General features: G+C 35.8%; 1 protein-coding gene across 2 annotated transcripts in view; it reads right to left on the bottom strand.

Annotated features, from left to right (window-relative positions):
• LOC137620705 (hemocyte protein-glutamine gamma-glutamyltransferase-like) overlaps positions 1 to 19,000 on the bottom strand; it is a 19,348-nt gene extending 348 nt beyond the window's left edge. Inside the window, exons 1-15 of one of the 2 annotated variants that reach the window (XM_068351055.1) lie at positions 18,861 to 19,000; positions 8,973 to 9,579; positions 8,617 to 8,764; positions 7,975 to 8,138; positions 7,414 to 7,605; positions 7,168 to 7,303; positions 6,675 to 6,901; positions 5,810 to 6,011; positions 5,264 to 5,373; positions 4,749 to 4,893; positions 4,410 to 4,575; positions 3,924 to 4,104; positions 2,526 to 2,698; positions 1,951 to 2,188; positions 1 to 1,720 (exon numbers count right to left, since the gene is read on the bottom strand). The exon at positions 1 to 1,720 is cut by the window's left edge and continues 348 nt beyond it. In XM_068351055.1, the coding sequence (XP_068207156.1) occupies positions 1,442 to 1,720; positions 1,951 to 2,188; positions 2,526 to 2,698; positions 3,924 to 4,104; positions 4,410 to 4,575; positions 4,749 to 4,893; positions 5,264 to 5,373; positions 5,810 to 6,011; positions 6,675 to 6,901; positions 7,168 to 7,303; positions 7,414 to 7,605; positions 7,975 to 8,138; positions 8,617 to 8,764; positions 8,973 to 9,578 (2,967 nt within the window). In that variant the 5' untranslated portion in view covers position 9,579; positions 18,861 to 19,000 and the 3' untranslated portion in view covers positions 1 to 1,441. The remainder of the gene's footprint in view (positions 1,721 to 1,950; positions 2,189 to 2,525; positions 2,699 to 3,923; positions 4,105 to 4,409; positions 4,576 to 4,748; positions 4,894 to 5,263; positions 5,374 to 5,809; positions 6,012 to 6,674; positions 6,902 to 7,167; positions 7,304 to 7,413; positions 7,606 to 7,974; positions 8,139 to 8,616; positions 8,765 to 8,972; positions 9,580 to 18,860) is intronic. The other variant, XM_068351056.1, reaches the window with a different exon arrangement.
• Between the last annotated feature and the right edge of the window lie 6,663 nt (positions 19,001 to 25,663).

The following is a 25,663-nucleotide window of genomic DNA, read 5'->3' as shown; positions in this document are numbered from 1 at the left end:
ATTATGAGTTACTCTGCAAAAAGAAACAAATCATACTGAACAGGATCAAATAACCTTATTCTCAGGCTATTCATATCACATTTTTACGTCCAATGTAAGCACATTATTTATGACATCCCCATAGCCATATCCCCGAGCTTTTATTCTCTTAAATAATACTTTTATATATTTTTTTTTGTCGTTTTTTACTTTGTTATCTACTTCCATTTTCTATAACAGTTTGGGGCTTCAAAGCGACGTTCACGCTCTAAATAATGTGACCATTTTCTATGGAGAAGGCTTATGCTTAAAAGAAAACGAACCGACACTGCCTTTGTCCAATAACAAGCATTTGGTCGTCAACATTTTAATCCGATTTGGTTGGGCTTTGGTATGGCTACGGTATTGGTGTTTTGTTGTGTGCGATCATAGTGGGAGGTTATAAGTGAGCTGCACTTCGTATACCATTTTAAGTATGGGTTCATGTGTACGACCATTTGCCATTGAGGGCCATTTCACCCCTTTTCTCGTTTAGTCTCACTGAATGCTGACAGTCACTTGCAGTAGTTTTCGGTTCCATTGTGTTGCTTGTTAGGGCTGAGGGTATTATTTTCAGGTAAAGCTTCTCTCTCTCTCTGCACTTTATAACCTCTCCACTGTAAAGCACTGTGAATATGTGCGTACATGCCGTGTGTGTTGTATAGTATGCCAACTACTATTTCGTAATTAATTCTTATCTAATGATTGCGACTAAGAAGGAATAACATATATAATAATACTTTGCGTGCATGGATACAGTCCCTACTGTATTTGCAAAAATGCTTACCATTAAGTAGTCCATCTATATCTGCATCATTGCCCTAAAATATAAGTAAGTTTGAATTATGTCACACACATTATTTGAAAATCCAAGTATTTTTTTTTCTCTAAAAGCGCTGCATTCCCCAGTTCTACGTATTTTAGGCATTTTTCTTATTTTTTCTTAAATAATCAAGTTAACTATAGACTCACGTTGCCACTGTCCGTGTATTCCTTGAAGTGTATGTAAGTGTATGTAATGTTTCCATAAATGCGTAGGCCCCACATACCGAGTGTAAAAGTAAATTGAGTATTTTGCATGTTGGTTTTACAAACTACCACATCACGAACAAACACAAAGTCGTCGGAGCTGGCATTTCATTTTACGCTGTACCGACGATGATACTGAAATCCTTTCGAGTGTTATTAAATACTATCAATTGTATACTGCCTACATGTTTGTTCGTATCATGGTACCTCGTGGGAAGAGAAAATGGTTTTGACTGTGAAATCTGTGATTTCAAATGATTCATTAACATATGACACCCTTAGATCTTTGTATGTACGTCTCATATGATAATATGGTGTTATCTTCATCATTTTCACAATCATCGTCATCATCATCATCATCATCATCAGCTTTCTGCAGTTACTTGAGACATGCTTAGTCTCGGATGGTCAGCTTGCGAGAACCAGTGACGTCATGCAATTGGCGGGAAGTGAATGTTGCCACAAGGCGCCGGTCTCCTGAACGGCGAGGCACAAACGTCTGGCTGTAGGTGAATGTCTCCCTGGAACGAACCTCTCGGTTGATGCGGAATGTTCGTGGTCTGTAAGATCCGCCGATTTCCATGGAGAAGAAGCAGTCGGTCAAGGATACGTCCAGAGGATTGCTGAAGGTGAAGGTGGCAGTGCATTCTTGGCCAACCTGGCATTCGGCTACCTGTTGGCGTATGGTGTGTTAAGTGAGAAAATCGTTTCTTCTGTTATCTTTTTTATAGTTTCATTAAAAATACAAGTTTTTGGCAATGAATTTAAAATTTCATAGGCTAATACGTCCTGCCTTTGTAAATAACATATGCTCCAGTATAAGTGATCAATGAAATATCGTTTATAAGTCATGGACCATGCATTCAAATTTCAACTTAATCCAGAAGAGAAGAAGAATCTCACCTCGATGCTCATCCTTGGCTTGTCGAACTGGAAGTCCAGTTCATCGATGTAGGACTGCTTGCTCTCGGTGACGTGGCCAGTGGCTGTCAGTTTAAGGAAGCCCATGTCGACTAGGCGGTCCTGGTACTCTGAGGGGTCAAGTCGCAATGTCAGAGTATCCTTCTGCCCTCCGGCTAGAGTGAATTGACCGGTGACCCTCTTCAGGTGGGTTCCTTGGACGCCGGTGTAGAAGTTGCTCCTGGTGGAAGATAAAGAGAGTTTTGTTTAAGAAAGATTGCCTTTTCGAATATCGTGAACGTTGTCAATTTAATTTTCGTATACCAGAAAATAATTTCGTAGTAAAATTTCGTATATATTGAACTTTTAATGTTTAGATGAGCTGATGAATTCGGATAACTTAAAAAAAATAGATATAGATTATGCAGACATTCAACTACTCAGTACTAAAGGTTAATGAAATAATACGTTCCTTGAAATGCTGAACGAATTGGCATCATAAGTTGAAACTAGTCAAATTCTTTTATTTATGGCTGTAAAAAATGAAATCGAGAACTTTTTACTATGGACCCTCATACCTAGCAGAGACGGTGGCCTGGATTGTGCGGGTTTCGGTCGAGTTGTTATGGACGTTGAGGGTGACCGACATGGTCTGTCCAGCGGCAACCTTATGGGGCTCGATGAACTCGAAGGCCACGTCGAAGGATCCCTGCTCCTGCGAGAGGAGGAAGAGTTGCTTCAGGTGGTATTCCTGACGGGGATGAAGGTTGTGGGGAAGAAGGAACATCCTTTCACAATTATGGTAAAATTGGAAGGAACCAAGATGGATACATTATAGGATTTTTGGGAGTGAATGTAAGGAAATTTTTTTATTTACAAAAATCATGTCTGATTCTTTGGAAGGACAAAATTAGAGTGAAATTAGAAAAAAAACATTAAGTCCGTCTATGTTTTGAGATTTTAGATGACAGATAATAAAAGCAAAATATTTCTACTGCGAGGAAGTAGCTCTAACTTTGAAGAGTATCTGAAATCATCTCAAAAGCATTACTGTCATCAGTTAAATCTTTTCAAAAGTATTACTGTCATCAGTGAAAGGTTTCTAAACTTAAAGAAAAAAATTAACACTGAATGTTTCAAAAAATTTACAAAAAGAATTGAATGGCCAAAATACAGTCGAGGAAATTTAGTTGTATCAAGATTTAATTCATCAAAGACTCGTCACTTAATTTCATCCAATAATTATAGCCAATTGTATGTAGACTGAGAGAGGCTGTCAGCATCAGCTATTATGATAAGAGTAAGGTCCGTCTGTAAGAAGAAAAGAAAGAAAGTGATTATCAGGGTTCTTTAAACCAAGCAGAAATCCAATTTTCCTCAAGGGATTTTAACGAAAGAGGTCTACTGTTGTAAGACATCCTTAAACCTTTGAAAAAAAAACATTTAGGGACACAACAATTTAATAATTTTCCTATTTGTCGACAATATCCTTTAATGCTCGGTAGTATAAAGCTAAGAATTAATATGGTTTGGTAATCATTAAGAAAAAATGGTGGACTACTTGCATAGTTATGCAAGATAGATATACAAATAATACATATATGTAGTCTATTCCCGACCGTTCAAATCTCCCGCATTTTCATTTAAAAAGTAATAAATAAATTATATAATGCAACATATATATTCACTTTCTTCTTCAAGGTATCTACTCGTGATTTCTTTTCCATATTCAACTAATAGGCTACTTTAGAATTATAAGATATATATTTACATTTTCGTGGGCGAATGTCACGCACTAAGTGTGCCAAACACTATGCGATCTTTAAACAATTCATCATTTATTGTGTTCCAACACTAATTTGATACATAAGAATGAAAAGATATAAAATAATCAAGTTAGGCTTATTGTGATTCAATTAGAAATATTTTCCACAACGACGGCAACGCTCTACTAGAACCAGTATTACTTCCGTTACCTGGTAATCGTAGTAGACGTGGTCTTTCCTCATTCCCCTGCAGGCGTTGAAGACAGTAAACCTCTCGGGTTCAGATCTCTCAATGTCACGGTAGGTCTTGGTCACATCCTCGTTGTCTCCTTCGCCTTCGTCGTCATATCGGCCAACGGCCTTCGTCAGGATGGAGCGACAGATTGGGAACCTGCAGGATGAGGCAGAAAAGCAGGGTCATGTGCAGCAGCTGGTTGGGTCAAAGCTTAGGTTCTATATTACGATGGTTATATTGAATAAGATTAGAGATTAGAATTTGATTAATTTCAGATAAAACATTTGGTATGTTAGAAGTGTAATCAGTCCCTGGCATGTAGCACAAAGATAGGTTTAATTATGCGGATAGCATTATCATTAAGAGGAAATATCATGACTATTTCTCTCTGCTTTATTATTATATTATCACCTTGCACTGCATTTGATAATACTATAATACTCGTCCAACGACTCCAATACCTGTATTGCCTGAAAGGTGAGTATCCCCATTCTGAGTCATCATCCTCGAAGTAGTATCTGACGTAGGCGTTGAGGCAGGAGAAGAGAGCTGCGGTCTCGTGAGAGTAACCGACATCTCCCTTTCTCACGGCCTCAGCCGAGCATGGTCCACAACCGCCTGAGTATCCTTCAGGGAGTGAAAAATATTACATTAAGTACCTTAAATAATCTGTTCCGATAAAAACATGAATTAAAGCTTATAGGAGAATTTTGTAGTCATCGGCAGTTGCAATTTTATGACGAGAAAATATTCATAAAAGTCACTGGTGTAATTTACAAGTTTATGGAAGTTTTACATACTGTCCCTGTAATAGGCCCTGGAGGGGTCAAGTGTCTGCCAGCCTGAGTAACCGGATGGGAGATCAGGTCGGGTCATCCACACGTCACACCATGTATGGAATGACCACAAGGCGTCGGGCTGGTCACGTCCTGGGCCACGTTCAATCTGAAGAAGGGTAAAGGTCGCTTTGAGTTTGTTGCAAGTTGCCAAACAACGATAAGATAAAACTATTGCAGTTCCAAAGATAATACCCGATAACAGCGGTTTTGTAAAAAAGCATCGTGAATCTTTTGTATGAACTTTACATTTCTTAGAATACACTCGTTGTAGATGTTAATATTCGCTATCCAATCTTAACCAAAAGAAGTAAAATTTTAAGATATTCAAAAATACAAAAGAATGTATTCCCTTATTTTTGTGCGCATTATATTAACCTTGAAGGATTAATCAACACATTTCAGAAATGAAATATCCCTTGGGTGTTTCCAAGACTAGAACTATACGGGACTGTAAATGCCAATGAAAAGTGACTTACGATATCTCCGAAGCGATCAACATAGCGGTCGATGGTAAGAGTATCCTGGGTTTCAAAGGCTGCTGTGATGGCTGTAGTAGGTCTTGAGGGCATGCCAAAGGCACGGCAGACTGTGGAGAGATGACGTGTTTATTGGTGTGGTAGAATAATAATGTAAGTTACTATTTTGCTATGTTGGTGTTTCTTTACTTAAGATACTTCTCTATATCTTAATACGGCTCGAAATGATTAATTGAGAGAAGTTATTTTATTTGATGGTAAAAATTAATTTTTTTTTTCGGCCGTAGTTCTATAACCTATTAAAACCCTTTTCTCCTTCCTTTAAAGAGATTTGTTAATCTAATTTGGATATGATTTTACTTTGACGAAACCTAGATAGATGGATAGATACGTTCTTAAGATGTCCATGACTACTTCAGAAAATGTGAATAAATTATTAGCTGCACTAATTGTTCTCGTACGAACTAGAGGTAGGTACTTCTTCCACTGAATATCAATTAGGGAGTGAAATGATGTTTTAACCTCAGAGAGAGAATCGGTACTCACAGGTCGTCATGAGAGCAGCCATGACCCAGCAGTGGGCGTATTTGACAGGTGTGGCGCCTTGGTACAGGAATTCTTCGATGATCTTGACGGAGCCTGTCCAGAGGTGAGGATTCTGTCCTCCGCGGAAGTCATCCTCGTAGTAAGGTTCAATGATGCCGTCAGAATCCTCGTAGTCCCGTCGGTGGTTGCGTGAAGCCTTGATCTGTAGAGGAGAGAAAGACGGAAGAGATCGTTTATTCGTCCAGTGAATGAAAACTCGTTGATTCCTGAATGAATCTGAATACTTTTCTACTTGAGCAAGAAGATTGGAGCTTGGCACTTTTTGCATCAGTCGATTAGAATTAAAAAATAAAATCGCCTCTTAAGATAATATCAACGTAAAAAAATATATCGATAATATTAGATTAACATTAGTTTCTCCCCGTGAAACTAAAAAACTTAAGGATGGTGTTTGGAAAAACGATATTTTCAAGTTATGTAACTCGCAGATCAAAGTTTGCCGTCATTATTCACAACCCGATATCCGCAAAAATAATGTAGGCTACCTGAGAGAGAGAGAGAGAGAGAGAGAGAGAGAGAGAGAGAGAGAGAGAGAGAGAGAGAGAGAGAGAGAGAGAGTTATACATATAAACCTTATGCTTTAGAATGAGTTTGATTTTCATAGTCATTGATTTTGAGACATTTTCTAGTTTAGGCGAGTGGAAATTTAGTGGGCTTTTATATGGTACACCAGTTTGAATGGTGCTTATCTAGCTGTCTGGCCTTTAAATCATAATCCGCCCTAAAGAAATCAATATCTTATTATAATATGGTAATCCTTATATTAAGAAAAAAAATATACTACGAACTACCAGACAGTGCTTACCATTGCGCAGATGGCCTTGGACACCTTTACGGGGTTTCCTCTTTCGGCATGTGTCAACCTTGACATCTCCAGGAGGACGCAGGCAGCGGGCAGGACGCAGTCGTCGAATTGTCCATAGACCCAAGGGCGGCCATGAGTGTGCTTTGATCCTCCCATGTAGACTTTGCCTGAATCGTTCATCGTGTACTCACTTCGCTGGGCGTCGTTCTCCATGTACACAGCGTCGTCTGTCATGATAAATATGAAAATAATAATGGTTTTATTATCAGGGAAAAAGATGAGACCGCTTCTACTATCATGAAAAACTGAGAAAACGATCAATTATTCATCCATGAAAATGGGCTGTAAGTTAAATTGATTTTGCTTATAGCTTATTTTTCTGGAAATCGGTCAAATGCCGTGATTCCTGAATAAAGCTGCCCTTTTTAAAAGTTAAGAGAAGTTCGTTGTGAATGAAGCAATCTTCGAGAACATGTGTGTATCGAAAACTGACCTCTGCAGAATGGATTGAAAATAATGAAGATATCCTCAGGAGCACGGTACTGTGTCCTGGATTTGGGATAGTTCCTTGTTGCAGTTTCCAACACACAGCGCCAAACACCCACGGGGCAAGTGGCTGGAATGTGAATCTGAAAAGGACAAAGAAACGACTTGGTTGCAAATCCCGTTCTAAAGTCGCATGCATTTATTATCTGTTTTCATATTTCAGAAATTCGGATATATTTCATTCTTCCCTTACCTGGAGAGTGAGGTTGCGAGCGTCCTGGGCGTGGATGCGAACATCCCACTTCTGTGGTCCCTTGGTAAATTCTTTCTGGATGGTGACAGGGAGGACGATGCGGGTACGTTTTGGCACTGATGGGTTGGGGCCGTAGTAGAAGTTCAAGTAGAGGTTGTCACGGGTGCAGTCGAAGTCTCTCTCGCGGGTCATCTTCAGGATAGATGTTTAAAATGATAGTTATAGTCTCAGATATTCATGAAATAAAGAAAAAATAAACTGGTCTGTCACTAATTTGTAAGAATCATCCTTATTTTTACTTAAGCATTGTTAACAAAGGTTGTATAACTTTAGAGACAGGTGCATTTTAACTATATTTAAGCACCACTTAAACCAAAATAAAAACGTTTTTACAGTAGATTATTTATCAAGGCTTAGTTTGGCACATGTCTCAATAAAGGATTGGAAAATGAATTTATAAGTTTATGGATCCTTCAACGGTCATAAAACAATCATTAAGCACTTTGTATTGCAAACAACCAATATCGAAAATAATTGTTTACTTTTTCGTCTTTTACTTACCAGGGAGAGGTAGAAGGCTTGACCTCGACGGTACACTGGTGTTGGCCTGTCATGGTCTTGCACAAGTTCGTATTGGAAGGTCCTGTGGTCCTTGGCGTTCTCCTGGGGACGGAAATCTACGTGTTCTACTCGAAGGATGTCGGCAGGAACACCTGGGTGGTGAGCTGTAAGGTAAACAATATGTTGAAGTCTTCATTGTTGCAATGCTTTATATTTACTGTTTTGTGTAATAGTATAGTCATCATCTACCGCGTTTGTAAGGTATAACCGCATGATTTTATGCATAACTGAATTAAGGTGATGGGACATGGCCATTTTACTTGCACCTCCTAGAATTGTGATGATATAGGGTAGTAGTGTTCAATAAACTACGAAACTGACAATAGGAGACATTTCAAAAGGAAAATGTGTATTTCATGACGTCTAGGCGAAACAGTGATTACGAAACGCGCCCATTTTTTTTTAATCAATAAACATGCTTAATCATATTGTAAATAGTAATTACCCTCGCAGACTGGCTGTTAATCAATTTGCTGGCTCCGAAGTTTAAATGTTACAGATTTTAAAATCTATGATAAAAAAATGTAACAGGAACTGAATTTATCTTACATTTCATTTAATTATAACAATTGTAGTACGTACTGAGAGCTGGGAAGTTTTGGGCAGGGTCCGCAGGCATCTCGTTGTATCTTCGGCGCATCATGTCGAAGCAAGCGCGCATGGCCACTTCCCGAGCATGGTATCGCTCTCGGCCACGGCCATATTGGCGTTCCTCTTCATATTCATGTTCCTGGAGATTTTGGAATGGGAGGGCAGGGAAAATATTAATGTAAAATAAGTCATTTTAGCTGGCTTATGATAAATAAACGTCACTTAACATCTATTTTTATAGCAGTCATAGCCTTACTATTCTGAGAGAGAGAGAGAGAGAGAGAGAGAGAGAGAGAGAGAGAGAGAGAGAGAGAGAGAGAGAGAGAGAGATAGCCATGTGTACTTACATGCTTTGGTGGGTATGTTGGCCTAGGCCTGGAGAAGGGAGGAACGGGTGGTGGCATTTGGTGCTGTTGCTGCTGCATGGCGTGTGTGCTGTGTGAAAATCCGCCGCCTGTATATGAACTAGGTCCTGAATAACTACCGGAGCCTGTGTATCCACTAGTTCCTGTATATCCAGTAGTTCCTGTAAAGCTTCCTGATCCGGTGTATCCGCTAGTCCCAGTATATCCCCCAGATCCTGTATATCCTCCAGAGCCTGTATATCCAGTGCCAGTTCCTGTGCCTGTAAATTCCCTGCTAGTTCCGGTATATCCCCCAGTGCTACTAAATCCTCCACTGGTTCCAGTATATCCGCCGCCGGTTCCTGTATAACCTCCGGTTGATCCTGTGTACCCAGTGCCGGTTCCTCCGTAGCCTCCGCTAGTTCCTGTATATCCTCCTGTTGAACCTGTGTATCCAGTACCAGATCCTGTGTATCCAGTACTAGATCCTGTGTATCCAGTACCAGTCCCTGTGTATCCAGTACCAGTCCCTGTATAACCTCCAGTACTACCGTATCCTCCAGAGGACTGGTAAGTTCCTGAGTATCCTGTTCCGACAGGCGGGTGCATACTGCAAAGCAAAACCGAAACGTCAGACATCCTGGCTATGTCTGGTATCGGATCAATTGCTATTCTCTTGGTTTTATCACTTTATAAAAAGCCTCGTTCATGAAATGCATTCCTTTGCTTTACATCTTTGTTAATTACAAATCTAAGACGTTAATTGACAAAGGTTATTAGATATAAATATTCCCAAATGTTTTAATGCGATTAGCTTTTTAGAAATGAATTAGATTTGATTTTACTCAGGTGTTTCAAGTGACAATATTTTATGAATAAATGGTCTACTTCTTACTGAAAACCAAATCCATGGCATTTGAATGGATAATACCATAGGAACATTGAAATATCTAAGGATAACATTGATCGTTACGTACCTAAAATCACAGCAGATCGAAGGAATTATTTCAAAGTTATTTTCTATGAATAAAAAATCAACACTGCCAGACTAACAGAATCAATGCCTTGCTTTTACACATTTCATCCAATGTCTAATAGCAAATATAGTTTTGGATGTACAGGCGTTAGTAAAATCGAGGAACAACTGAAATTTTAGAGATGGTATCATCTAGTTATTATGAAACATACGGTATATAACTGTGTAGTTAGATGAAACGGAATTAAGAGTATATCTATCCATAACCATAAATACCTAGCTAACGCGATTGGTGTTTTTTCACGACACTCAAATTATATCAAATCAATCTTCTATCAGATATTTAGCAATTAAGGAGACGATGATGTTTGTTCAACAATAGCAAAGTCTGTAATGCTTGTGAAATAATTGTAGTAACGCTCCTCTCTGAACTATTTCCTTTTGAGTAATTACTTGATTACGCTCGCGATGAAGCATTAACTCTGTAGCTTTGCATGTTATTCATATATTTAATACTGAACGCAAATAATATAGATGATTTACTGAATCTGGATTACTAGGAATTCTCATGTATGAATTATTCATTCATTCCCCAACCTCTATTTCCTAAAATCCTCGGATGAATGCACCGACTGTAGATTTGGGTGGTCCTTCCTGGGAACAGTGGAGTTTTAATTACAGTGGACGACTTCAGTCGTTATAAAACCTGTTTTATAGATAGGAAATGGAAGTGTATTCATTGTTCATTACGCAGGTACTATTTATAGCTCATCATCAGTCAATATATCTCCTCGTTTCGAATATTTCTCCATTCATAAATAGGTATACACAACCCATTGAAAATAACGATTTTGCTCGGCCCCGAAGCAACGCTGTCATATATAGTCATCACTTCTGAGAACGAATGAAGGCATTCAGAATGCAGATCGATGAGGGGACATAATTTTACCCTTATCCTGGGATGATTTTCCCTTTCCTGTTTTTCGAGGAGATGCATTGCAATGTTTCCGCTGATTAATCCCTATCTCTTTCCCCCTTGCTTCTGAAAATAGAATCTAATTGTACATAAGAGTGATATTTTGGGATTTCCTGTAGATTTTGTAAGAGTGTTTATTACACATTTGGTGTTTTTGTTGTTTTGTAGAGGCTTAAAAATGGACTCTCAGATAGGCAATATTTTGCATGAAACGCCTTCATAATTTTGCTGTGACTTTCGTACTTGGTGAATATTCAATTAATTTTGCGATTTCGTTTTGAGCGTTGAATATTTACTTGGTAAAGCTGAAGTAATATTTGTTACTTGAGTGATTTGGAATTCTTCTTCCTTGATAAATTTCTTTTGACTTTTCGTTTTTGTTTTGATATAGGCTGCACTATTTCTTATTTTGTGGGCTTCTAAATCTCATTTTGTACATTTACTTTTAGATTTTATAAGAATCTTTCTGCGAGCGTTACTGGGCCCGATAGATACTGGCACATCATTTACTATAAATAAGAAAAAACATTGAACTTCTAGTCTCCCGTATATCATAAGACCTGTAGGCAAGAGGTGAATTTTTGTAACCTGGGGAGAGGATTTAATTCCAAACTTTATTTCTTATTTCGATGATATTTTGCACCTGGAAATTTGCAGGTCTCAAGTTAGATATGTGCTTACAGCTTGATAGATTTCATGGCAAGTGGGACCTTAACATCCAATGTGAGGCCTTTATTGGTCCTTACAGTATGTCTGCCTGCCTAATTATTAGTATCATCTGCTTGGTCCTGGCTCTTGACTTTGCCACTCATGAGTAACCTTTAATGAAGCTGAGATTATTTCTAAAGTTTACAAGCATAATGTTAAAAAAAAGTAAAATGATCGGGATAGATAATAAGTAGGTCTGAAATCTAGGATGAGTAATAAGCCCAACTGTGAAAGACGAGGGTTGGGTGGCAGGTGCAGGATATCCGATAGAGAGACAGAAAACCACCAAATTCAGTTTCTAGGTCTCGAACTAGTTCGTGGGGTCTTCTGATTGGCCGGTGTTGCCAAGCAGTTTGAAATAGGATTCTCTTTAATTTGGTTCAGGGGAACATTGGAGGAAGTTTGTGTCTTCAGATGATAAACAGCGAGACCATCGTTTGACGAAGAAAATTTATAGGAATAGTCTGGTCAGAGTCCGGACTTGATCAGCTATTCTTTTAAGGTCTGAAATGACAGAAGAAGAGGTGAGGATGTCCGAGATATCTTATCGGCAAGATTTTGTAAAGCAAAGATAGAACCCATCAAGACACTAGCGATTAGGTACTGTGAAAATTGTGCCAAAATATTACAAGAAAAAAACTCTGTAAAGATATAAGATATCGTTATGCAACGCATCGCTGCATAACAACAATCGAGTTTTTTTTTAGCCACATCCAGAGAACAAAAGATTCTTCAAAAATTTCTTATTTTCTATCCAAGTTTAAGAAAATAAACATTGCGTCAATTTGCAAATACTTCAAGTAACTAGAATTTTGTCAAAGGTAGAAGAGTTAAAAGGACCAACTATTAGAATTTTTATAATCAAGCTTGTCGGTTGAAATAAAGCTTCACAGCAAATAAATTGTATATCACTTAGTTAGTCCCCTTCAGTACAGGGAGGCAAAAGTTTCCACTAGTTTATTTCAGTTGGGCTTTATCCATTCAGTCATTTCTGGGAAAGGCTTATCTCCCCGTGCGATCAATTTACCACGGAATTCATAAGGATTTTATCTGCAAAAATCTTTGGTGAATTTGGCAGAGTGTTGACTTCCCAATTAGTGGGTCTTATCGATTCTTTCTCATAGCTAATCCAGCAAGGGTTGTGGTGGAGTGTTTTATGTATGTGTGTGTATATATATATATATATATATATATATATATATATATATATATATATATATATATATATATATATATATATATATATATATATATATATATATAATGTATATATATATATGTATCTCTCTCTCTCTCTCTCTCTCTCTCTCTCTCTCTCTCTCTCTCTCTCTCTCTCTCTCTCTCTCTCTCTCTCTCTTTGTAGAGGATTCTGGACATATGGGGTGTCATGCTTTCCTATCAATAAGTCGTATTATGATTAATGCTAATAAAATTCTGCTATTATTGTTAAACTGGAAATTACAGTACACTCAATATTACCACAGTTATGTATCCCATAAGTTAATCAGATCATTAATGATTTAAACCCCATTAAAATTGATAAGGTATTTTCGCAATACAAGTTTCTAAATTGACATCTGGACAAGTTTCATTCGAATCTTAACTGTTTTGCTTCTATGTCGCCCTTTATTTAACAACTCTCTTTCGCTGTCATTCTCACCATTTGCCTTCACTCTCACCATCATCACCACCCTTTCACCGTGTCTAAAAACAACTTTGACAAGATTATCTTAATCTTCTGTAATTTCATAACCATGTTTTACCCGTCACGGTTTCCGCGGACATTAGCCCACTACCCCACCCCCCCCACCCCCCACCAGCCAGATTTTTTTTCTTTTTTTTAGTCCCTGTTGCACAGACTAACCGGTTTCCGTTGAACTCAACAGCCGTATAAAGTTTGCAAAGAATATAAGCTATTCGGTGTCAGTTAACAATGTGGGGTTATGTCTAATATAATCCATCTGCTCTTCAGCGCTATTCAACAATATGAGGAAATATTGTATCGAGTTTCCATTATATTTTTCGCACTTCTTGAAGATCTCAGGTGTTTTGCACTCCACATACATGCATAGAAATATACATAAATGTCTAGATTCATTCACAGATTACAGAAGAATAATAAACACCAAATTTACACGTGAATGTATAACAAAACTTGCAAAAACGAAACTTTTAGACTTTCTAAAAAGAAACTTTTAGACTTACAAATAAGAAACTTTTTAGACTTGCATTTAGAATAACTATTATGGGTTGCTGTGAGTGAGAAGCGTTTCCTATCGTGAGAAAAAATAAGTTATTTTTCCTATGAATTTCTTGAGCATTCGCTTGACGATTTTATAGATTATTTTATTTTATTTTGCAACATATTTTGATTGTCTAGACAAGAGTACACATTGAAAGCTCCATTAATAATACTGATGTAATATTATACTGACATGAAGATGTTGCGTCAAAAAATTGATAGAGTAGGAATACAGATGAGAATATCGAGGCAACGAAAAGATATTTGACTTTCTCATAAAGCGGATTAAAAATCACTCTTGACATATCATTTACTCTCGGCTGAATGAAGAAAAGGTGGAAATCAAAGTTGAAATACTTGGTAAAATAGAAATAATAAAAGATATATATTCTCTTTAACTTAGGTAGTTACTGTTGTATAGTAGTTTTATGTAAAAGTTTGTCTTAACAAATATATTGTCTTCGATTTGGAAATGAAAATGATGGCCATAATAACTTGTGGTCTTTTGAGTTAGTCGTTAAGTACCTATGAGAACGGAATATCTTCAGTAGTACTGAAATAGTTTCAAATATTGATAGATGAGCTAGAAGGGAAACTGATTACAGCTTTGGTGAAAAGCTATATTTTTGATAGAATTTAGGAAGAACGGTTGCATGAAAGCCTGCAAGTATGGAGTTGACTTTATGGTAGGATCTGACAGGCGGGTTTATGCCAGTAAAGGTTGTTACTCATTGGTGATCTTCTGAAGAGGTGACTTTTTTGAAAAGCATAACAGGCCTGGTGGGAATCTCCTGTGTAAGACCAACAAAGAAAACAAATATTTGACTGCTTACCTGCCATGAAGCGAAAGGGAGAATGATCATTAGTTTTTGTCAAAGAAGGTAAGAAAGAAACTTCTTGTTCGAGAACTAAGAACTTACAAGAGGGAATGTGAATTACATCCTTTTGTTAAAAAGGTGAGAAAGTCATAAACCTCTAGTGAGAATAAAGGGAAGGATCACACGCGCCTGGTATAAATTGTGAGAGATCAATTTAATGCCTCTGACAAAAGAGTGGAATACACACATTTCCTGGAAGTCATATCCTTGTGCTTTTCGAGTCAAATCCTCCGTTCTCGCGTTTCTTTTAGTTACTCTTGAAAGCTTTTGGAAGAGCTTTTGGCGGACACATTTCAAGACCTAGCCTAGTTACTATACCAATTACTTTGATCTGCAGTTGCCTGTCCCAGCAGCAAAGATAAATATAGTATCGTTGTCAAAAGCAGGAATCTTCTACACAAATAATAGGCGTAATAAACGAGATGAGCTGATTCAGAACGGAAAGCAAACAAGACAGTATTGAGGTGGTGCTGTACTACGTACCTAAATAAAACATCGAGAAGTGGAAGCTCACATGATATGTCAACAGCTTTGTGATGACTCCCTAATAAAAATGGTTGTCGGAGAATACAGTTTGCTTTATGAGGCAATTCGTCGTATTTTGCTCAAAATGTTTTGTCATATAGAACCTGAAAAGGATTAATTTAGTTGCAAATATTTCGAGGTTATATTTTCATGATAATTAGATCTTAATCCAGTTAGGTAATTTTTTTTTTTTTGCCTTGATATTCAGTGCCCTTTTTCAACAAAGCAATTTACTTCATTATTTTGAGCTTTAAGGAAACGTCTTAAAAATTGAGATTTGCAAATGTGATATCCTCAAAATAACTCTGCTAACTTAGCTAACATGCTGTGTATGTATAGAAGATACTTATAAATCAATTCAATCTACTTGGCTAATTTGAAACAACCTTCATATGCTTGTTACACGTTTCCAGCGACTGTTGAGCGGAAGAATTAAATTTGATTATGGGGCTATTATTGTAAACTTCATCTGCGAATGAACCTTTTTTTTATCATTCAATAACGGAAGATTTTTTTCATCATTTCATAAAGTAACTCGAAGGAAGATGAACAGATACACGGTTGAAAGATTATTGAAAGACTTTCACTGCGATTCACAAAGTAGAAAACTGAGTTGGAGTTTCGAGGATAAGGAATTAACAATGACGAAAGAAATTCTAAACTAATTGCAAGTCAAGTTATATTTTAAAGCATTTATCATTACTTAATAATGATTTTCGCTCTGGCAATTTCCCTCCTGATTGAAGAAAGGCTAATACTATAAAGAAAAGTGTAGATGTATATATATTCCCTCCAAAAAATCTTTAAAATCAACGAACATACATTTAACGTCGTGACGAGGTAGCGCTTCTCTGCAAGATCTATAGACCTTGCTTCTCTGGACATAGAGTTTATTGTATGAGACGCTTCCACAATACGGAACAATTATCTCATACTGTACTTGCGAACTCAAATACATGGGAAAATATGTAATTTCCAAAGAGTCTGTACCCCATATTGATTAAACTCTGAAATTTTTTAGCTTGAAACTTAGCGAAAAGGGTCTTAATATTGTACGTTACATTTCTTTATATATTCTTGTATTGTCATTTATTATGCTATTTTTCCTTAAGGAAAGAACAGGTATGCCAGTTTTGAGGGAGATTGTGTAAACCTATGTTCTACAACATCTATGATTTGAAAAAAAAAATATTATCTCTGAATAGTTTACTTTATGCCTCTAACTGAACAAGAAATGATGCTGATATATCACTGTCGAACAAACGGTACATCCCTCTATAAACATAATCTTATGAAGTAATTTTGTTTGCGATAATTAGATTACAAATCCCGCGTTTCAATCAAATGTTTTCGAAATGTTTCTTCTTTTGTCACTATTTTGTCACTATTTAAGGTTCAGTTCTCACTCTGCCTTACATATTCGACTGAAAACTCTGCAACGACTAAGGAGATTTTTAGCGCTGGTATTTCTCTATATTGTTCGGCTTCTAAACACTTAAAAAATTAATATTCCGGCATAAGACTCGCCAAACCCAAATCTACGATATAATAACTTCAAAACTCGAAAGTCTTTGATGATGAATTGTAAATTTAGTGGCTGGTATGATCTAGCTAGTTAATTGCAAATAGGACTTGCCCTACCTAAACTATATCAATAGTCAGATCTTTGTTTTCTTATTGTAATATTCTTTAGGGCGTTTCAATTTTACTGTTATCAAACACATACACACACATATGTGTGCATACAATCTTATATTCATGCATATAAGAATATATATATATACCTATATGCATATATATATATATATATATATATATATATATATATATATATATATATATATATATATATATATATATATATATATATATATAAATATACACACACACAGTATATGTGTGTCTGGCTGTGTTTTTGTATGTGTTTATGCACAGTTGTATACAGAAGATTCACTCACTAAAAATATATGTAAGCGCTGATTTGTGAGTATGTTTGTAGATCTTGGACTTCAACACTAAACAAAAAGAAAAAAAAAATAAACACTTACCTTTTTCGTCTTCAAGGGCAAAAGAGGATCTTTGAGCGGTCACCGAAAATATTTCAACACGGACTCACAGTTTTTCAATAGTGATAATGACTTTTTTAATAAACAATGATTATGAATATTGATATCAATAAAAAAACGACTTATAATATTTGCTTACCGTATGTTTATAAAAATTCATAATCCACGTAAAATGCTCAAAATTACTAGAGGGAATGAAATTTTTTAAATTGATAATTTTTTGCTAACCCACAGAAAAATTAAAATCATGAAAACTATATATTTAGTACTAGAAAAAAACGATGTTAAACGTTATATTATCCGTCCTTTTTGGGATAATAAAAAAATTAATCTTTCCGGTGACTTACAAAATTTTTTAAGATATACAAATAAATGTTAATTTCCAATTCTGTAGAAAACATTTCTATGAGTTTTCTGATGTAAATTTTACGAAAAATGGAAATTTCCAATTATAAATCTTTTGTCATTTACTAACTAGACCAGATTTATTTTGGCGATGGGGGAGAGATTAAAAGTAAAAGCAAATTACTGTCGGTTTTCCAGGATATTTACTTATCGATTTTTTTATGCAATATCCTATAAACTTGGGAGGTTTCTAAAAGAAAGTGAGTTCTTTCTTATATTTGTAAGAAGTTAACTTTAACTATTAGGAGTTCACAATTTTCTTTTTTTCAGTAAATATTTTGTTTTAAAGGAACACTCCATAAGCTGACGCGATAATTACCTGGGACATTTTGGCCATGGTCAACATCTTGGATATTTTTCTTTTACTATATTTTCCGAGGCTATGGCAAAACATTTTGAAGAAATCGCTACATATCCTTTTACTAAGTTAATTTTAAAAGCTATAAATGAAACAAACAAGCGAAAATAACGTTAATTAAAGCCATAAGCAAAACCTCGACTGTAATGAGAAATCTTAAGCTTATTTTCTTAAACTTTTGCGCATGCATTTTTTTCTCTTGTTCGCGATTTCATTACTTTTCTTGTTCTTGCTATATATGCCAAAGCCTGTGCTCTCAGGATCAAAGTAGTATCAGGCATAAGCTTAAAGGTAGCTGCAAGCGCTGTCCAATACAATTTACCTTTGGAAGAACTGTAAAAGCAAATTCTTGTACTTATAGCGCAAGTATATCATGATTTTGTGACGCTTGGCTCTTAAAGGTAACGCTAATTTCAAAACAGGTAGAAAGCGCCTCGACACCTCAGTGCCAAACGGAAGCGGACCGTGTTGTGGCAGCCGAGGCTTTTGTTGGCAAGTGTGAGATTGCAAGCAACTTTTGGGCTGAACTTCTTTAAGCGAGAGGTCCCTGTAGCGCTGGCACCTGGACCGCAATTGTAAGCCAGTGCTTGAATGTTAGCACATTTTGAAAGCACATTTGCAGCTGTCACTGTGAATTAGAGAAGAAGTAATGACAAGTAACAGCACGAGGCAGCCAACAGCTCGAGTTGAGAGGTTCGAGTAGTTTCTGAAAGCAGGAGTCCCCACCGCGGGATGCCCAAGCATGCAACTCACCGACCTTGCTGACTAGATGTGGGCGTGCGTGGGGGCAACGCAGGAGTGTAGACTTGGTGTGTTGACAGAAGGTCGTTTGTGGCAACGTGAGCAACAATCCCAAAGCGCCTTGGGTTTTATACCGTCGGTCACGGTGGCTGCCCGCGGATGGGTTACATGCATGAAGCTTCTGCAACTCAGTCACGGATTAGCGTAGTTACTCCTGACCATAACTTGGCTAGTGTCCGTTTTCTATACGGAGTTCATTTCGTACTGAATGAAATTGTTCTTGTATTACAGTAACGATCATCTTACTTCACATAGACACTTTCAAGGTACATTTTGGTTCAGATGAATAAATATCTTAAAAGAAAACGAAGAGAAATGTAACCGGTAACCATATTCATTGAAGTTCTTTTTCTCCATTCATAAAAATCAGAATCAAATGGGCAGTCGGTGAATTGTCAGACAAGAAACCTGAAGACAAAGCGTGTAATTGTTACATCGGTTAGGTAACACATGAGTCAGGGCGACTGGGTGAATTCCGCATAAGAATGAAGGCGGAAATTATTTGCTTTTAGAAAAATTAAGAACATTGAGATTTGTAATAAAAATGGATAGAAAATTTCTTTGAAACCAAAATATTTCATTAGTGGAATGGTGATCCAAAGGCTAAGAATAAATAAAGATAGGCCAATAAAACTTTTTTTTAATCAAGGACCATAAGAATCGCCCAAGATAAAACCCATTTTATTATGATTCTATATTTTCCATAAAACAAACTTCAGTTTGTTTTTATTGTAAAGACCATAGGTAATTAGCTAAGGTAAGTAGTTGGACCAATAACTTATAGGGTCCTGAGAAAGCTGCCTTTTTTCATAGTTTTAGTAAACGCGATTAAACAGCAATGCGTGATTAGGCTAAATGAAATTACTTAAATAAAGATTTTGTCTTTGCAAGACAATAGAAAAATTGACTGAATGAATTGCTGTACAAGCTTTCATTCCTTGTCTCGAATGAGAATACTAATAGATAAAGATTCGTAGAAAGATGGCCATACAAAAACCACAGAACACACGTAGACACAAATACACCTACACGAATTTTTATCCGTTAAGTAGAAAAGAACAAGAGTTGGAATGTAGATTAAAATACTGCAGACTTTCCTACAATTCATGTATGAATACTGTATATGTTGCAAATGATTACTTGTAGAGAAGATAACCAGCGAAAGGTAGATAAGACAATTCTTTAGTATTCAGTGATATATGCTTTGCAGTAGAGATAGAGGAATGATAAGAGGGACAGTTGATAGCCATCAAACATTTGTTTAGTTCGGTTGCAATATGAACCTTGATTTGTGAAAAATTTTGGAGAGAGAGAGAGAGAGAGAGAGAGAGAGAGAGAGAGAGAGAGAGAGAGAGAGAGAGAGAGAGAGAGAGAGAGAGAGAGAGAGAGAGAGAGAGAGAGTTTTTTTCTTAAAATACTCATTATTTCACTATTAAGAAGCTGATAGTTTCCTTTTCTTAAATTAGTCTCTTGTATTCTTGATGTAATGGTGATATATTTTCATGGTACATTATCAAATCTAGAATTACTATAACCCAAATGTTTGACAGTTCGGTACCACTTAAATCCAATAAATCAAATTTACATCTAGATTGCTGGAAGATAAAGGTACTATTTCAATGATGAATTGAAAACTTTTGTAGTGACTTGAAGGTATTTTTTTTCATGAATATTCTTAAGGATGCAAGTCTTCATAGAGAAAGCGAAATGAGATGACTAATAAGGCAGTATTTGATTTGAGTTTTTCCTTTTTTTATGAATTACTAAATTTGCTAATTGCTCCATAGGAAAGTATTATTAGCTAGCATTTACAAATATCAGTAAACTGGTTGGTTTTGTATTATTGGGCATAACTAGCACAAGAACATTTAATTCAAGATCCCGGAAGTGTTTTGAAAGATCATGTTTTAATTAAAAATCTCTTTCATCTTAGATGATAGAGCAAGTATTTAATGTATGAAATCTCTCTCTCTCTCTCTCTCTCTCTCTCTCTTTCTCGGGACTAAAGTTTGTTACAAGCCTTATAAAGAACGAGAGAAGAGAGTAATCCGAGGTGTATGGGTATAGGTCTATACATACACACACATAGGCACACACTCATATATAATACATATATATGTATATATATGTGTATATACATATATATATATATATATATATATATATATCTATCTATCTATCTATATATATATATGTTATGTTTATATATACACATGTATATATGTGTGTGTATATATATATATATATATATATATATATATATATATATATATATATATATATATATATATATATATATAATGTGCGTATATATATATGTGTATATATATATATATATATATATATATATATATATATATATATATATATATATATATATATATATATATATACGCCCATTATATATATACATATGTATATATATATATATATATATATATATATATATATATATATATATATATATATATATATATATATATATATGTGTGTGTGTGTGTGTGTGTGTGTGTGTACCTCTGTGTGTGTATGTATTGACATATACGCCTACACCTCGGATTACTCTCTTCTCTCGTTCCCATTTTGAGAGAGAGAGAGAGAGAGAGAGAGAGAGAGAGAGAGAGAGAGAGAGAGAGAGAGAGAGAGAGAGAGAGAGAGAGAGAGAGATTACTTCAGCCATTTGTAGAATTTGTCAGAGTAGCCTACGTCAACGGTAGCAACGACCCATCTTCAAAGGGTATTTTTGTGTCGAGAAATGGGCGAGTAACGCTAATTAAAATTCGCTTGTTCTAAACGCCGAAAAAAAAAAATTCCAGCGCAATGCTTGACAGAAAGACCATTTGAATGAAAGCAACAAAACGTCCATTTGGTGGCCGGAATGAATCTCCCGTAACAATTGGTTAGAACATATTATTATTATTATTATTATTATTATTATTATTATTATTATTATTAGCTAAGCTACAACCCTAGTTAGAGAAACAAGATGCTATAAGCCCAAGGGCTCCAACAGGGAAAAATAGCCCTGTGAGCAAAGCAAATAAGGAAATGAATGACTTAAGCAGTAATGAAAAAATTAGAATAAAATGGTTTAAAAACATTAACAACATTGCTACAACCCTAGTTAGAAAAACACGATGCTATAAGCCCAAGGGCTCCAACAGGGAAAAATAGCCCTGTGAGCAAATCAAATTAGGAAATGAATAAACGACATAAGAAGTAATGAAAAGATAGAACAAAATGGTTTAAAAACATTAAAAAAAAAGATATTTGATATATAAACTATAAAAGGATAAATGAACCTTGAGACTTGATGGAGCATGGCCGGAAGTTCGCTCCTTTAATTCTATTTTTACTCTAGCCTCTGGTACTATTTTTATATTTACTTTAATCTGTTTTTGTCCCTTTAACAAATGTACGAATTCCTACTTTACGGCTTCGCAATTTACTCGTTAAAAAAAAACCTTTGTGAAGAGGAAGTCTTGACAGGAAAGTTTTGCGGGTTGCCTAAGTTTTAGGTTTAAAGGATCTGAAAGAGAGAATTTTCGTTTTCAGATTATTACGTCCAGAGAATATCATTGAATCAGTTTCATGAGGTGTCCAATTTTCCTGCCATTTAAATTTATAAAGATTCCATTATTGTATTAATACTTTTCCATAATAATAAATATGGTGATCTCACCTATAATCTTTAAACTACTAAATTCTTATTCATAATAGCATCAATGAACTTGAAACTTACTATTGTTGGAAATTTGTTTCTTTAAAATAAATATACGAAAAATATTTTAATATCGAATTAAGTTGAATGTTAAAAGCTTAAGTTACTTCTATTATTAAGAAATAGTGCTGAAGATAGAAACGAATCATGGAATACTTTGGTTGAGAGAGAGAGAGAGAGAGAGAGAGAGAGAGAGAGAGAGAGAGAGAGAGAGAGAGAGAGAGAGAGAGTGAGAATCCTATCACTGATGATTTAAGATAGAAATGTGTAGTTATAATCTTTATATTCAAGTGTCATCTCACCAAGTGAGCAAAATAGTTCTATCCCGGATCCTTTCTGTCCAGCCTTTTTCTAACTTTTCCAACATATTAAAAAGGTAAAAAAATAACTTTTCCAACAAAGTACAACTGTAGTTTTCCATAGTTATTTCTCTATGCTGAATGGCCCTCCCGAAATCAGTGGACGAACATATGGCCGTGATATTATAAACCAATTCCATAAATCTAATTCAAAGTCGCTCTAAATAAAAGATATTCGTATAAGTACCACAGTAGAGCAAAGATGAGCTTAGTTTTTTTCAGAAATCTTTTTGGAAACGGTGGACGAACAAAGGACTTCAATCACAAAATGACAAAATTCTCAAGCCATTATCGTTGAACAAGTTCGTGACCCATTCTCAAACTGTTTCGTCCTAGTCTTGAATGGAATTCTCAAATGTGGAGAAAGTAGATATGAAAATTAAAGTGTTAAAAGAATTACAGAGGTATTATCATATTATAGGGAGACAAATCAATTAACAACGTTCCTAAAACACGTTTTTTCTTTAACGTTCATTTTCATAATTGGTTAGTCCCATATTGTTACCCTTTCTACACTTAAGAATTTGCATCGAATAATGGTAAATTTATGGCAACATTTATTTCAGGATTTTTACCGTTTTAAAAATAGATATATTGACGTAAATGAGTGATATTACGGTCACTAACCATTAAACGATTAAAACAGAGTAAAGTAAAATTACGGACGCCTGTATTTTACTGAAATACATATGAAAACAGTATATTTTTACGAGTTTCCAATTGAAATTACGATTTTTTAACAGTGTACCGTGAAAGACTCTTTGTTTGTATGTTCATCTGTCAGGTTAATTTGTCACCGAATCCAGATTTGAAAAATCCGAATCTAGGCTTTTGTCATTAAGAAACGATTAATAGAAACCGTTGATATAAATACTGAGGCAATTATTTATCAAAATCTAGGAACATGTGCTTGGAAATATCAAGGATCAGTCCAAATCGGGTTATATAATCTTACGAATTACCTTTTCCTCGTGCTTTGCTATTAAGATCAATAGTTGGCTCTTTAGCGGGCTTACATGAGGATAAATTTTCATCATTCTGCAGACCAGTTTCGATAAAAAGGCTTAGCCTTTGTAAGCCTAAAAGCGGTCAGACATGTTTTTAAGACTTTGAATAACTTCCAAATGAATGTTCATTAAAAGGCGTATATTTATGGGATAGGTATCATTAGTAAACCTATTCATAAACGCTACATTAAATAACCTAAAATACTGCAATACCATTTCAATAATTGCAGTTTTCAAATTATTGTTCCGGTAACTGTTTTGTACTACAACCTGATGCTTTAGGCTATTGGTTTACTCCCGTTTTTCACAAAAATTAAAGTTATTATGAAGTCTGTTCAAACATGAGGATAAAATGTAAAGCACATTATCACAGGTTGTTAGAATCCCATTCCTTGTTTCACTTAATGGACCATTCCTGATAACGCCCATTAGACTATCGTGAGTAAATAAGGTATCGATTAGTCTTTTCCAGTAAACAGTAGATAATTTTTCCTACCTATCCTGCGTATCAGTTGGGTAACTTTATAACAAGGAGGCATTTGCATCCTTATTACCCCCGCCAAGGAGGTTATGCGATTTGTCTGTCTGTGTGTCTGTGGACAGGATTGGGCCTACGTCAAAACTACTTGACGCGTTTTAGTGAAATTTTCACCGAAGCTAGACCTTAGGTCATGGAAGACCCCATTGCATTTTGGATCCCGATCCAGATTCTATATCCGAATTTGCACATTTCGTATGTCTGTGGACAGGATTACGTCAAGAGTATTCTACTGATTTTGATGAAATTTTCACCGCAGATGGACCTTGGGTCATGGATGATCTGAATCCGAATCCGGAATCCAGTTAATTAGTTTATTAGTTGTCTGTGGACAGGATTACGTCAAGAGTACTCTGCGGATTTTGATGAAATTTTCACTACAGATGGATCTTAGGTCATGGACGACAGCATTAAATTTTAGATATGATCCGGATCCGGATTCTAGTTTATATATCTGTCTGTGTTTCTGTGGACAGGAATACGTCAAAACTACTCGACAGATTTTGACGAAATTTTCACCACAGGTAGATCTTATGTCATGGACGATCCCATTATAAATTGGAGATATGGATGACCCGGATTTGCATTTTTCGTCATTTTAAAGATAACCTTAGAACTATTCTACGGATTTTGATCAAATTTTCTCCACAGATAGATCTTAGGTCACTGACGACCCCATTAAATTTGGAGATGATCCGGATCCGGATTCTAAACCCGGATTTGCATTTTTCGCTATTTCAAAACAAATTGATGGATTTAGACGAGTTGGAAAAATAGCTTTGTTGTGGTCTTAGCACCTCCGATTAATCTTTTTCTTGAAGTAGGATAAATTTATTTGATCTAGTCTGCTTGAGAGTCGGAAATCTTTAAATATTTGCAAAAACTTATAGAGAGAGAGAGAGAGAGAGAGAGAGAGAGAGAGAGAGAGAGAGAGAGAGAGAGAGAGAGAGAGAGAGAGAGAGAGAAAGCTTCCTTAACGAGACAGCGTCGTTTTTTATACTAGATTTCATAAGGTACATATTTCATGTGGTTATGGTTCTATCTTCCTTAGTATTTGTGAATGTTATGTAGTTTGGGTCTTTTTCTGTGCAATATCAGTTGCAAATAGTGTTTCATTTAATTTTGAATTTAGCA

Source organism: Palaemon carinicauda, chromosome 27 (assembly GCF_036898095.1).
Source record: "Palaemon carinicauda isolate YSFRI2023 chromosome 27, ASM3689809v2, whole genome shotgun sequence".
NCBI lineage: Eukaryota > Metazoa > Arthropoda > Malacostraca > Decapoda > Palaemonidae > Palaemon > Palaemon carinicauda.
This window is presented reverse-complemented; position numbering and strand designations above follow the sequence as displayed.